The sequence below is a fragment of the Osmia bicornis genome, chromosome 13, assembly GCF_907164935.1.
Source record: "Osmia bicornis bicornis chromosome 13, iOsmBic2.1, whole genome shotgun sequence".
NCBI classification, from domain to species: Eukaryota; Metazoa; Arthropoda; class Insecta; order Hymenoptera; family Megachilidae; genus Osmia; species Osmia bicornis.
In genome coordinates this window covers 8,274,508-8,287,460 of record NC_060228.1, presented here as the reverse complement: position 1 = coordinate 8,287,460, position 12,953 = coordinate 8,274,508, and the positions used below count along the sequence as shown (strand labels likewise).

Genomic DNA, 12,953 nt, shown 5'->3' with positions numbered 1-12,953 from the left:
GGTTTCCAAGGGGGGGTGGCTTTCAGCATTGTACCGGAACCCCAGTTGCTCGCGTACGCGTGTACACGCAGCCATGCATAACGTCCATTGTCGTACAGATAATGACAGTGTTTCGAAGTCAGCAGCGAACGATACTTTTACCGATGTGTTTCTAGCGACGACAATGGGGGTCTCTTTCTCGCACTCTCGGCTTCCATTGTGGCGTCCTAAAATATATCGCGATTCCGAGTCGCAGAGAGAGACGCGGATCGATAACTACGGAAGATGCGGGGCTACGATAACCCGACATTTTCTTCGACTGCTCAACGAAACTGCTTATTTTTTTATCCTCGCCTCGATAAGATAAGAATTGATAGAGACTTGAAAGAAAAGGGTTAAACTTAAGGGCACCATCAATGTTTCATCTATCTTTATCTTCTCTTAAGATAGTGGACGATAGTGTTCAAAACGACTGGTTTCAAGTTCCTTATTCTAAATTATAAATTTTATCGAGGTATTTTTGTTGAAATGTATCTTAAATTATATTTCAATCCTTGAAATTTCTTATCACAGAAAATTTATCTCGTGTCAGTCGAGATCAGAAGCTAGCATCCCCCCAACTTATCAAGGATCTATCTCCGCATAAGATCAGTATAGTTACCCTTTGCGAGGGAAGCAAAGGTTGTCGCGTTCGTTTTCAGTGGAATTAATAGTCACCGTCCTAGTTTCTTTCCCATAGTTTGAGGAAGGGGGGCCAGGCACGTTCGATGCATATAATAAAAGCTATCTATTATATCTGAGAGAACGTGGTCAGTTCGTTTGGGGTGACCACAGTCACGGGACAGAAGAGGTAGTCTGCTGCGTGGGGTTGCTGGCCCTAAGGACAGCTGATGATTACGTTGAACGAGTGACAGAGACGACAGGCGGAAGGGAAAGAGAGAATTAAAATGTACACCGGTAGCTCGTGCCGACTGATATATGTGTCGTGGCAGCTGTGTGTATTCTCCTTAACCATGAACACCATCGGCACCCTACGGTCCTTCTCTGTAATTCCCCTTTACCTCTTTCTCTTTCCACTTCGTTCATTTTCTCTCCTTATTCCTCTGCCAGGCACGCGTGTCTACGTATCGGGTGTCTCGAACGAGTTGCCTTCATCGATTCGATCAATCGTTTGATTTGTAACATTTTTTTAGAAAAATATTGTATGGTATTTGAGCAACTAGTCTTAGTAAGAATCGCGAATAGTTAATAAAATTGAAAATTGTGATGAAAAATAGAGTTGAAAAGTGTCTAATACTTTTCTCGATCAGAATGAAATGATAAAAGTTGAGAAAAATATTGAACACCCTATAGGTGATTCCAGCGTATCGAGCACGGTGGTTTGTCCGATAGAATGGAAGGGGAAGCACGAGGGAGGGCAAGCCCTTTAAACCAGAACGGGGTTCGTCGCCCCTTTAAATTATCCGCCTTTCTATTGGACCTTACCCTCGCTCCTACCAACCGCCACCACCGCCTGTTCTTTTCACGCTGTGTTTTCAAAGTCATTGTCAGATTACGTCAGCATCCAGTTGCTTGAACCATGAATTTTCGTAAATCGTCCATGACTAAATATAATTCGTTGTCTTCCTTTAAACCCTTTCGACCAAAAAAAAAAAAAAAAAAATGTATAAGTCTACAGCGAGTATTCTTGATTACAGCGAGCAAATTTCAGTTAACCGTTGATAATAGTAAATATTTCTAGGAAAAATGTGTTTGTTGCTACGCTTAACACCTGTATAGGCAAAAACAAAAGGTCCTCTTCTTCCCGGTGTCTTAAGCTGCTTGCATCGTCGTGTACACAATGTTTTCGTTTCAACAAACGTTTTTACGTCCTTCAAAAGTCCGTCAACTTCTTACCTGACTAATTGTTTGTTTATAGACGTTTGTTTACCTGACGCGGTTCTTCCCGTTCGACTATGGTATGTGTTCCTAATAAACCGATATCGTTCGTTTCGAATTCATTCAACAGCTTTTATCGGTGGTTGTTTGGTCAAGTAGAAGCGGGATATTTAAATCATACTATGGATCCCAAAAGGGTAATAAACGGCAGCTTGTGATCAAAGAAAGTTGCGAAATATGGTTGATAATATCGTGAAAAATATAGGAAGGATATCAGCGTAAATTCATTGTTTATAAGACGATCAAAGTTGGATTTCTTGTTTCAGATTTCGTACGTAGTTAGAAAGGACCCGGTAAAAGAGTGCAATGATGGCGAACGGAATGGACACAGTTGTGCAACAAAACGGTGGATCCAACCTCGGACAGGCGTCGCAGGAAGAGTCCAAGACAAATCTCATTGTAAATTATCTGCCCCAGAGCATGACCCAGGATGAGATTCGTTCACTCTTCTCGAGCATAGGCGAGGTGGAGAGCTGCAAGTTGATCCGTGATAAACTCACTGGTAAGTTGAACTTGGAAAATTTCGAAGACTTCATCCAGGTAAAATCCTCATCACCCGATATTCTGCAGTTGTTTATCTTCTATCGATTCTGCAATATTATGGGACACGAAGGAACTTGACAGAATCTTTCAGTATAGAGGAGATGGTGTCAATAGACATTGGGAAAATTGTAGATAGTGGAGATTGAAAATCATTGACAGACACCTGTCGATGCCAGATGTCGCGAAGGGAGAGATATTGATTTCAACCTCCTACTTCAGTTGATTTTATCATATTTCTTTATAACCGTGTTTATAATTTAATGTAATTGCAATTTTCATAATAATTAAGAAATTATGTGTACATGTAGCGTCGTAAGCTAACTATGTGAGCGCAAAAAGATTTGAAAAGCGGATTGCGCAACGCGTTACGTCGATTTTTCTGCAAGGTTAGTTGCATGTTTCGCGGGTACGCATAACATAGCGTAATTTCGCCGAGAGTACACGCGGCTGAATTCCGTGCGTTAGCGGAGAGCACGTGCGTTAACGACGTCGCGACGCTATTTCGAGCGTCGGAGTAGCGGGGGCGTCGAAGCTCCGTCGCTTTATATTCGACCTCATCGTTAGATCCTTCAGGGCCGTATTGCTGTAGCCAGAGCGTTTCCTGTTTTCCAGAAACGTTTGTTGGCCTCTCAATGAACGTTCCCGTTCATAACTTCGACGACGGTGCTTTGTTTTATCCCTTGAGAATCACCCTTTTCTTCTCGTTTCAATGCGGATTAATTCCAGCATTGTTATTCTTAGTAACGCGGGAACCCGGAAGTATTTAACCCTTCGTACCTAATATTATTTTTCAAATTATTATTCATCATTCGTCGATTTTTCTATGTTACAGGCCAGAGTTTGGGTTACGGATTCGTAAACTACCACCGGTCTGAGGATGCCGAGAAGGCGATAAACACGCTCAATGGTCTTCGTCTGCAGAACAAAACGATCAAGGTTCGTTCTTGGACTATTTATAATGATTTATAATCATTGCGCTTGATATTTATTCAGAAATAAAATTTCTGCTCCAATTCTACGCGTATATAGTACTACGGTAAGCGCGTTAAGAAGGGAACGGTCACAAATTTCCCGAGATCTTGTTTTAGTTCTAGCCTAATTTTGAAACGTGCACCGAGATGTCTACGCGTCTCGTAACTGTTTGCTTCGTAAACGAATTGGCTGATACTCAGAAACAAAGTATCCACGTATATTCGGAAAAATGTATTATCTTCGTTAGATCATTATTGATCTGTGACGATTCGTAGAACGAACGATGCGTATTCGTCTCTTAAATTTTAAAAAGTATCGTAATCATTGATTTTTTTCTTCAGGTATCGTACGCGAGACCGAGCAGCGAGGCGATCAAAGGTGCAAACCTGTACGTGAGTGGTTTGCCGAAGAACATGACGCAACAGGACCTGGAGAATCTCTTCAGCCCGTACGGCAGAATCATCACGTCTCGGATACTTTGCGACAACATCACTGGTAAGTTACACCGTGCTAATCGTATTAAAGGATTATAATATGATAGATATATAGCACTGTGAGGGGCCTGAATATTCTCAAGATTCGAAGAAATGAAATATCTTCGAAGAAGAGAAAAAGTAACTCGAGACTGTACGTAGTCAGAGTTACAGAGTAAATGGGACGAGTTTCATCATGGAAGTTAGATGATACCGCGGGTTTGCTCCGAGGTTTTTGAACAGAGTAGGCCATGGGGTTCTCGTACGTTTATGGGGTGGATCGGTGCGCCTACGATCCGAGCGAGAACGAACACACGATCGTGGAACAACGAGCCGAGATTAAAAATCAACTTTTCTTAAACAGCGAATGAAAATAAACACGATTTCGTTCGTCGTGTCGTCTCGAAGCTGCATGATGATTTACGGATCGTTCCTTTTATTTCTTTTTTTAAATTTATTTTTCTCTCTCTCTGTTTACCCGTAGATCAGGCCTGCACAGCAAGTAGTATAGGGAGTAATACATTGAGATTTAAGTGAACTAAGTTATAAGGTGTCTAAATGTCAATCAAATCGGACAACTTGCTGATCAGGCTTACTACAGGCGCCTAAATTTAGGAAAATTTATATTAGCGAAGAAATAGAGAGAAGAAATAATCGGTTACCAACAGTTTTCTTTTCGTTCGATGTTACGTTTATTCCTTGGCTCATTATTGTTTTACGTTCTCTGCTTACGTTTCTTGGCAGTCGCATTTTCTTTACATCCCCGGTTTTACGCACAGCCTCATGGCCTATCCAACCCCTTACCATAAAATTTTTCATATCCATATATCTGATTTTTCTTTCTGTTTGATGTATTCATTGCCAACATCCCTGCGACTAACAGACATCGTTTTTGATAATATTCAATTGGCTTGTTCTTATCATTTCTTTTTAATTGTGTTGTTAATTGGTTTTGTGTCAAAAAGACACTGGTGTTAATCTTTTAAGCAGAAGTAGACGAGTTAATTCCTTCGTTTTGCAAATACATTGGAATTAATGAAATTAATTAATTCTGTTAATTAAAGGGGTTAACTCGTTTAAATGAGAAACAAAGCGAAATCTAATATTGCGTTTTGTTTATTAAGTGTTAAAAAATTGGAACCTTCTCCTTTATTTTCTCCTTCGTTCCTGGTTTGCTTCACCATTTATTCTTACAGCGTTATAACAAATTTTGTTTATTTCTTTTTCTTTTTAAGTGCTTTTCAGTTTACTCCTCTTTGAATATATTTGATTTTGTTGTTTTACGACGAAACGAGTATTCTTGCATACTTAAGGACGAGGAAAGGAATAACTTAATTTAACAGAAAGCATCGCTCGCCCCTTATTCATCTCATACGATCAATTTCTTTTTTCCTCGACGTAGAAAAAGGAAAAACAGAAACCACTAGAGAGTATGAATTTCGAACAAAGAATCTGTTCGATTTTGATTCTATCTGGAATACGTCTTTATTTTTTTTTTTCCATCGCGAATCCATTATCATTTTATTAACTATTTTTCCTTTCAAACTTAAAATTGACAAGATACTTCTCGAGGAAAAAAGAGTCCTTGGACATTTTTTTATTTTATCTCATCTCGGTTATTTTCTATTTCGGTGATTTATTTTTCATTGGGGGTTGTTTTCGCGCTCAACTTGGATCACACGTTACATCTATTCCCGTGGACGAATCAGGGGCGAGCGAATCGTGTATTTTTGCCAGTTTGAATTTTAACGTGATATGATTTTTTCCGTTTCTGTTTAGTACGACAGTTTGTGACCGGCGGCGGAGACTATTTGCCCGGTACGTAACTCATACAATTCTTTTTTCTTTTCCCTTATTACGTCCAACGCTGAAACAAAAGCAGCCGTCTCTTCTTCTTTTTTTGTTACTATTATTTTCTTGGTTTTTTATTCAAAAGATGAATTTTCACAAAAGAAAAAAAGAAAAGAAAAGAAAAGGGAGCAAATATGAAATCACACTCTGCTTTTTCTTTATTTAATTTTAGGTATTTCTTGTTCCTTTACCGGCTGCTTTGTTCATGCGACCACAGCAACAATTACGATCCAAATACGTTTCCTCCCGAGCGCTGTTTTTGTTTCTTTACGCTTTTTGTCGTTAGTTACCAATTATGATTTTTGACGAGCGTGCTGTAGATTATCTCGTGACGGCACGCGTATACATTTAATTAATAAAATCGTCGTTCGTTTCCTTCCGTTTTTCGACCTCATTCAGCTTTGCGAGATTCGTCTGCGATCACCAGACGAGAGAAATAATTATGAACTCGTGAACACGACATCGGTGTAAAGAAACGAATCTGCGCGCACCGAGCCACTCGTTATGCAGAAAACGCTGCAGTTATTTTCTACTCTGTATAGAGAATTCGTCGTTGGTAAAAGTACTTGAAAAATTGTCTTTTTTATTTACCAATAAAGAAAATCTAATCAACGAGGAATTCTGTAGCTTGCCGTGTCGATGCCATTAAAAAAAATACCCATGGAACTCTGTTAAATAATTTGCAAAACCGATTCCGACAGGATTGTCGAAGGGGGTCGGTTTCATAAGGTTCGACCAACGTGTCGAGGCCGAGAGGGCGATCCAAGAATTAAACGGTACCATTCCGAAGGGCTCGTCCGAGCCGATCACCGTCAAGTTTGCCAACAATCCAAGCAACAACAACAAGGCGATACCGCCGTTGGCCGCCTATCTTGCTCCGCAGGCGACCCGACGATTTGGCGGCCCAATCCACCATCCGACCGGCCGCTTCAGGTACATTCCACTGTCGCCACTATCCAGGTACCTACTCGCCTCTACTCGCTCTACCCAAAAATCTTTCTTTCTTTCTTAATCTTTCTTCCATTCTCTTTTATTTCCTTTTATTCTCGTTTCGTTTATCATTCTCTCTCTTGCCTCTGACAGAGAGGGTTGAAGGTATCTATCAACTGGAGAGTAAAACTAGCGTTGGAAATTGTTGAAAGTAATTCTCGAAATCCTTTCGATAATTTCTTCTGCGAACTTTTACTTTCAAGTAGATACATACCCTTATGAACTGGATGAGAGTTCTCTTTCTTTTTCTTTTTGAACGAAATTGAACTTAAGATATCAGGCAACAATGAGCGTAAATAAATAGTAGAATATTAGTTAAGAATGATTTAGGTATTTCGTCTGTTGAATGGATTTAATAATTTTAAATCTGTTTCGTCGAAACATTAGCGACTGATATTCTATGGGTTTTTATACACCCATTGTCAGCTATCTTTTAAGCTTAATTTCTTTCAGAAACACATTCATCCGATTCGTTGCTTTTCCTTGAAAAGTTTCATTTGGTTCCTTAAGTTCCCTTCTGTCTCGTTCAATAGGCACTCCGAACACGTATGTTCTGAGATCGATCGATCGATCGATGGTAACCTAGATTTTCTGGTCAAATTTGAATTTCAATATTGCCATATTTCAGAAGAAGATCGCTCGATCGATCCACCTTTTATATCTTTTTCCTTGTTTACGCACTCACCGTTTGAGTACCTGAGTACACTGCAGGCTCCTCCTTCTGCACCTCATCTACCATACTTCTCACCTTGTCATTTTTTTTTTTTTATAACCTTTTTTTATTCCTTCCGACGAGTTTCATTTGTACCCATGCATGCATCTTCATCGTGTTCAGAATCATTATTCCAGGACTTTTAAAAGCACATCTTTCATCTTTGGTTCGCGTGGCTTTTCTGTTTGTACCTCGAAGAACAGTCATTACGACCTTATATTTCGTGAGATTTCAACATTGACACCCCCACGAGTAGCAGTTAAATTTAAACCTTGCGAAATTTTCATTTCACTCTGCTAAAAAAAGAATAGTGTAATAAAATTACACAAGCAGGGTATATAGCATTGAAACATTGGAAGGAAGCCTTTCAATCGAGTCGAAGGATCGATGTTTCGATATCAATATTTCAGTAGGGTGACACAAGGCGAAACACCCGTCTATTTTGCCTTAATCCAATCAGAATGTGAAAGAAATTACAACCTCGATTACGAATATTGTCGTCTGATTTTTCTTCGAGTTATAATTATCAACCTATAACACTTTTCTTTATTGATAATATTCTTTCTTGAAACTTTTCTTTTATTTAATCCATCCATCTTGATATATCCTATCCATAATCCCCTTTTTCCTTATATACGAGTGGTACAAGGTGGTCTCTAAGAATAGATATTAATTAATTAGATATAAGTGGTTAGTTTTACCAAGGATCGCGTTGATTAAGCGACCGCGCGAAAGACTGATCCTTGACCACTCTGGAAACATGGAGGAGCAAGGCACACACAAACGTTCTGTTATTTCTGTAAGTTTTCTTGGTTTTCTATCTTCGTCGTCCACGGTAAGATGGTTATTACTTTAATATTATTTATCCTTTTGCGGTCCGTTAATCCCGTACCGTACGGTTGGTTTATTTCAAAACAATAAGTAAAGAATAATAAATCAGTATCTATTATACTTTTCCGTTTCTGTCGTATCGACATTATTTATCGATACCGTTTACAGTAATGTTTAATAATTTGATTATCATTTCCTATTGTATGATATGTAGTAACGCTGAAAGTTTTGGGAATGGTACATGATAAATGTTATCTTTCTTTTGTGAATTTATAATTTTCAAAACTTTCAGGGTAGCTGAAAGTTCAACAATTACATTTATCTCAACAGCTCAACATACTTGACACCATGAGTGGCATGTTAAAATTGTCAAAGATCCCTTCGCAATATATGCCATTCAAAATGTTAATGTAAATTAACAACGATCTACCTGTAAGAAGACACACCAAGACCGCAAAAGGCAATCTAATATTTGATTCGTAAAAAAAGAAATATTTCATTTTTGAAATTATTACCGTGGATACGAAGTTAACGAGTTCGACGGTAATTGAGAATTGAGCATTAAAAATATACTGAAAAATATACGTCATTTTTTGACGATGAAAATATAAAGCGTATTACATGTCCGTCTGTATGTCCTAATTAAATTGAAACCGAGACCGGAAATATCGACGACGAGAATCGACGTTCAATCGATCGAAGATTCGACGATATTTGAATTATATCGACTAGAAAGTAGATTTACTGCGCTTCGCTTTCGCTTGCCTCTATTATTTGTAATTCTTGAATTTTCTCCATAAAGTCGAGTCGCTGCAATTTTGATTTTACGCTTCCTTACAACCCGGTTGATCCCTTTTTAAATAGATCGCCTTTAATTAATTATTATCAGCTCTTCAGTGCAAAGGGTTAATTCTTTTCGTCAATTAAATTCAAGAGCCCTTTTTTATCTTTCTGTTTCTTTTATTGCCTATTTATTTCACGATGAGAAAAGAAAACAGAGAGGCACCATAGATGGTAGTTCCGTGAATCAAAAAGATTTTTTTTTTTTTTTTTTGTAAAAATGGAAGCACAAGGAAGCGACCGACATTTATCCCGACTTTTTTGGCTCGTTCCCGAACTCTCTTTTCTTACGTTGTTCTTTTGTGTTTTGTTTTAGCACTGGCAAGGCCGTGCTTGCCATTAACAAAGGCTTACAGAGGTCAGTATTTTTTTCGTTACTATCACTACGTTTCCTCCCGGTTTTTCTTTTTCGTTTCGATACCATTGATTTCCTTTAATCCGCGTCGCTTCGTTTGTCCGCACAAAAATAATACACGCTTCGCGTTTCTCCAGCTTTGAGATTTTTCAATGGAAAGTTGACGATAGAAAATTGACGTATGTACCCGAATCGATTCGGGTGTAAAAAAAAAAAAAACAATTGATTCCCTTCAATTTTCTGTCCTTTTTTCTTATCGTTAGTTCCTTTCAAAACATTGTTCTGTTTTTTCTTTCATTTATCTTATCTATGCTATAGTTTAGAGGTTCACTTTTGCATAAAAAATAAAGGATTTCGAGCAATCTATCAGTTTTTCTTGTTAATTAAATTTTGTATGAAACGCATTAGAGAAGCTTTTTTATTTCGTTCGTTAGCTTTGATGCTTCCACCATGAAATTGAAATTAATAATTAAAATTTAATGGACTGTACAGACGGATTTCGATCAATTTTTCGAAAAGAAAAGAAAAAAGGGAACAAAAAAGAAAAACTCTCGCGATGGTTACTCAAACCATGCGTATCGATTCGTTCGAGAAATTCCAATTCGAATGAACGTTTCTCGATCAGGCGCCGCACTTTTCTTCTCCCTCTTCACCGTTATCATTTCTTCTTCCGTTGTTTCACCTTCGTCGGTCGTGTTTGACCCGAGACCGTGCACCTGCTGCGTCTACTTGGTCTCTGACGATCGATCACATCGAGTGACAAATATGAACGCTTTAATTGATTTTGCGCACGAGCTTTCACGATTCACCTACGTACGCCATAATACATAGAGAACACTGATTGAAGGTAGAACAACGAGATCTTAGTGTAGATACACGAATATCACGTTTCACTGATTGTTGGTGTAGAGCTGAGAGCGAGGCTAGGTGCACGATCTCATTACGAGAAAATAAACTTAGGTGTTGTATAAAATTTTCAGTACGCCATGAAAATGATGGATTCATCAGGTTAAAGCAAATCGAAAAGTCCTTTACGGTTTTGCGATTCGAGGCTCCGTGCCGGAGATATAAGCGATCGAATTTTCCGTCCTCCACTTCCGGGGTGTTCAGCGGACCGGAAGTAGAGCGATCTCATCTTTGACCATTTGTATCTTGAGAACGAAGCGTCCGATTGAAAAACGGTAAAAGACTTTTCGATATGTTTCGTCACGGAGAATTGATCATTTTCATGGTTTTTATGGTTTCTGAAAAATTATACGCCTAACTGGTGGTATAATACAATGGAAATAGTACTATTTCCCCTGTGTAAATGTAAGTCAAAAATTGTCTACTGTCTTTGATTTATATTTGCAAATTATCAAAGAAAGAGACAAGGTAGAAGACGAAAAGGTACTCGTAGATGAAAAATGGAGCTTCAGTTCACGCGTAATTAAAGAAAATCATTTTAATGAAAAACCGTGTATATATGTATGTGTGCGTGTGTAAAAATACGGGATTCCTAACGAATACTATATATATATACGCAAATTACTATCACCTCGTCCCTGTACTGAATACTCACTGAGATGTGCCCTGTTTTAACGCGGCTTGTGACGCCAAGTAGGTACGTAGATACATTTTTACATCTGTAAATATTTCCCTCATCCGTTTTATATCAATGTTTATGCAATTCGTGCATGCCGATTAAACGAGCGAGTGCATGCGAATTTCCTTGAGTTTTTCTTTCGGCGAGTATACACAAAAATAGATTAAATTCACAGGGAATATTACAAAATCGACAACATTCCTTTCGACACGCGATACTCGTTTAGAAAGCTTCTGCGTAGAGTTTCATTTGCAATTATTTACTTGATGAGCATGATACGATTCGTGAGCCGTGTGTGAAATTAATTTTTCACGAAATCGAAGATCTTTTATTACTTAATTTAATGTAATTAATTCGACCATGGCGCGTTACATTTATTGAAATTCGTAGCACTCAAACTTTTCGTCTAGGAGTTCAAAAAATGATTCAAACGTTTCAAATGATTATTATCGTTTCTCTTTTCATTAACATCGTATTACTTGCAAATACACGCGATTACTTCCGGTGAAGAGAGCATCTATATACCTTAAATTGAAAACTATCGAGCAATGTTAATTACGAAGCCACGTTGTCGATGCATAAAGTTTCCACTAATTGATCGCGTCCGTTTTATCGAAGTAAAAATGAAAAATGCACGACAGCGTAGCTAGTTTAATTAAAACTAAAGAAAATGAACGCAGAACGTTTGCCCTCGATCGCGCGAGGCGTCCCGTATATGTCGAGCGAAAGAACAGAAGAAACACCATTTTTCGTCGATGGTCGAACGTTTTGACGGATTGGAACCGGATGTTGCAGGTACAGTCCGTTGGCAGGCGATCTCTTGGCGAACTCGATGCTGCCTGGGAACGCGATGAACGGGTCTGGTTGGTGCATCTTCGTTTACAATCTCGCCCCGGAGACCGAGGAGAACGTGCTGTGGCAGTTATTCGGTCCATTCGGCGCCGTCCAATCTGTCAAAGTGATCCGCGACCTGCAGACGAACAAGTGCAAAGGCTTTGGTTTCGTGACGATGACCAACTACGACGAGGCGGTTGTCGCAATCCAGAGCTTGAACGGTTACACGCTCGGTAACCGGGTCCTTCAAGTGAGCTTCAAGACGAACAAGAGCAAAGCGGCGTAGGACGACAAGCAGCAACAGCTAACAACCACAACAACAACAACAGCAGCAACCGCATCACCAGGAACAGTGGCCATGGCTACGGCCGTGATCACACCGTCTCTGGCTAAGCCCGTTGTCGCCACTCCAGCTTCATCTTCAGCTCCCATTTCCGCTTCCGCGGCACTGGTCACACTCGCGGCTGCCTCTGCTTCCGCTAAGAAGATCGTCGACCATCGTCTGCCTATCGTGATCAATGCTCTGAACAATCGTTACCGTCGACAGATCCAACAGCGTCAGATACAATTACAGTTACAACTGCAACAACACCAGCTACAGCTACAGTTGCAATTGCAACAACAGCAATTACAATATCGGAAATGTATGAACAGCTGCAGAATGATGATCAGGAAATTGGCCTCATTCAACTACCACGACGAGGACGATGGATGCAGTTCCGATTGATGAAGGAGACTGATTGACAGACACCTCCCTGGTGGACGGAAGGGACGGAGAGAGTTTAACCGTGTGCATGAACGAGCGTGTGAGCGAAGGAGAGATAACGAAGGTTTGAAGAGAAAGTATCAGAGTGTAAGAAGAGAGAAAGAGAGAGAGAGAGAGATAAATGGTAGGTCTTGATACGCTAAAATCGTCCGATTATCCTAACTTTGTAGACCACGAGACCCGATCAAGAGGAACAAGGAAGATGAATGCCTCTTTCTTTTCTACCTGATCCTCCTCTCTTTCTCTGTTCGCTCTAATTCTTTTCTTTCGGTATTCGTCGACGA

At 39.5% G+C, this 12,953-nt stretch overlaps 1 protein-coding gene across 13 annotated transcripts in view; it reads left to right on the top strand.

The window, feature by feature from the left end:
- The window catches only part of LOC114879788 (ELAV-like protein 1), a 32,302-nt gene extending 20,106 nt beyond the window's left edge, over positions 1–12,196 (top strand). For 6 of the 13 annotated variants that reach the window (XM_029195059.2, XM_029195060.2, XM_029195061.2 and 3 more), the window contains 7 exons: positions 2,184–2,419; positions 3,293–3,396; positions 3,774–3,927; positions 5,685–5,723; positions 6,458–6,716; positions 9,446–9,487; positions 11,865–12,196. In XM_029195059.2, coding sequence (XP_029050892.1) covers positions 2,224–2,419; positions 3,293–3,396; positions 3,774–3,927; positions 5,685–5,723; positions 6,458–6,716; positions 9,446–9,487; positions 11,865–12,189 — 1,119 coding nt within the window. In that variant the 5' untranslated portion in view covers positions 2,184–2,223 and the 3' untranslated portion in view covers positions 12,190–12,196. Of the gene's footprint in view, positions 1–2,183; positions 2,420–3,292; positions 3,397–3,773; positions 3,928–5,684; positions 5,724–6,457; positions 6,717–9,445; positions 9,488–11,084; positions 11,088–11,864 lie in introns of all 13 variants that reach the window. The other 7 variants (XM_029195064.2, XM_029195065.2, XM_029195066.2 and 4 more) reach the window with 7 other exon arrangements.
- Positions 12,197–12,953: the final 757 nt, after the last annotated feature.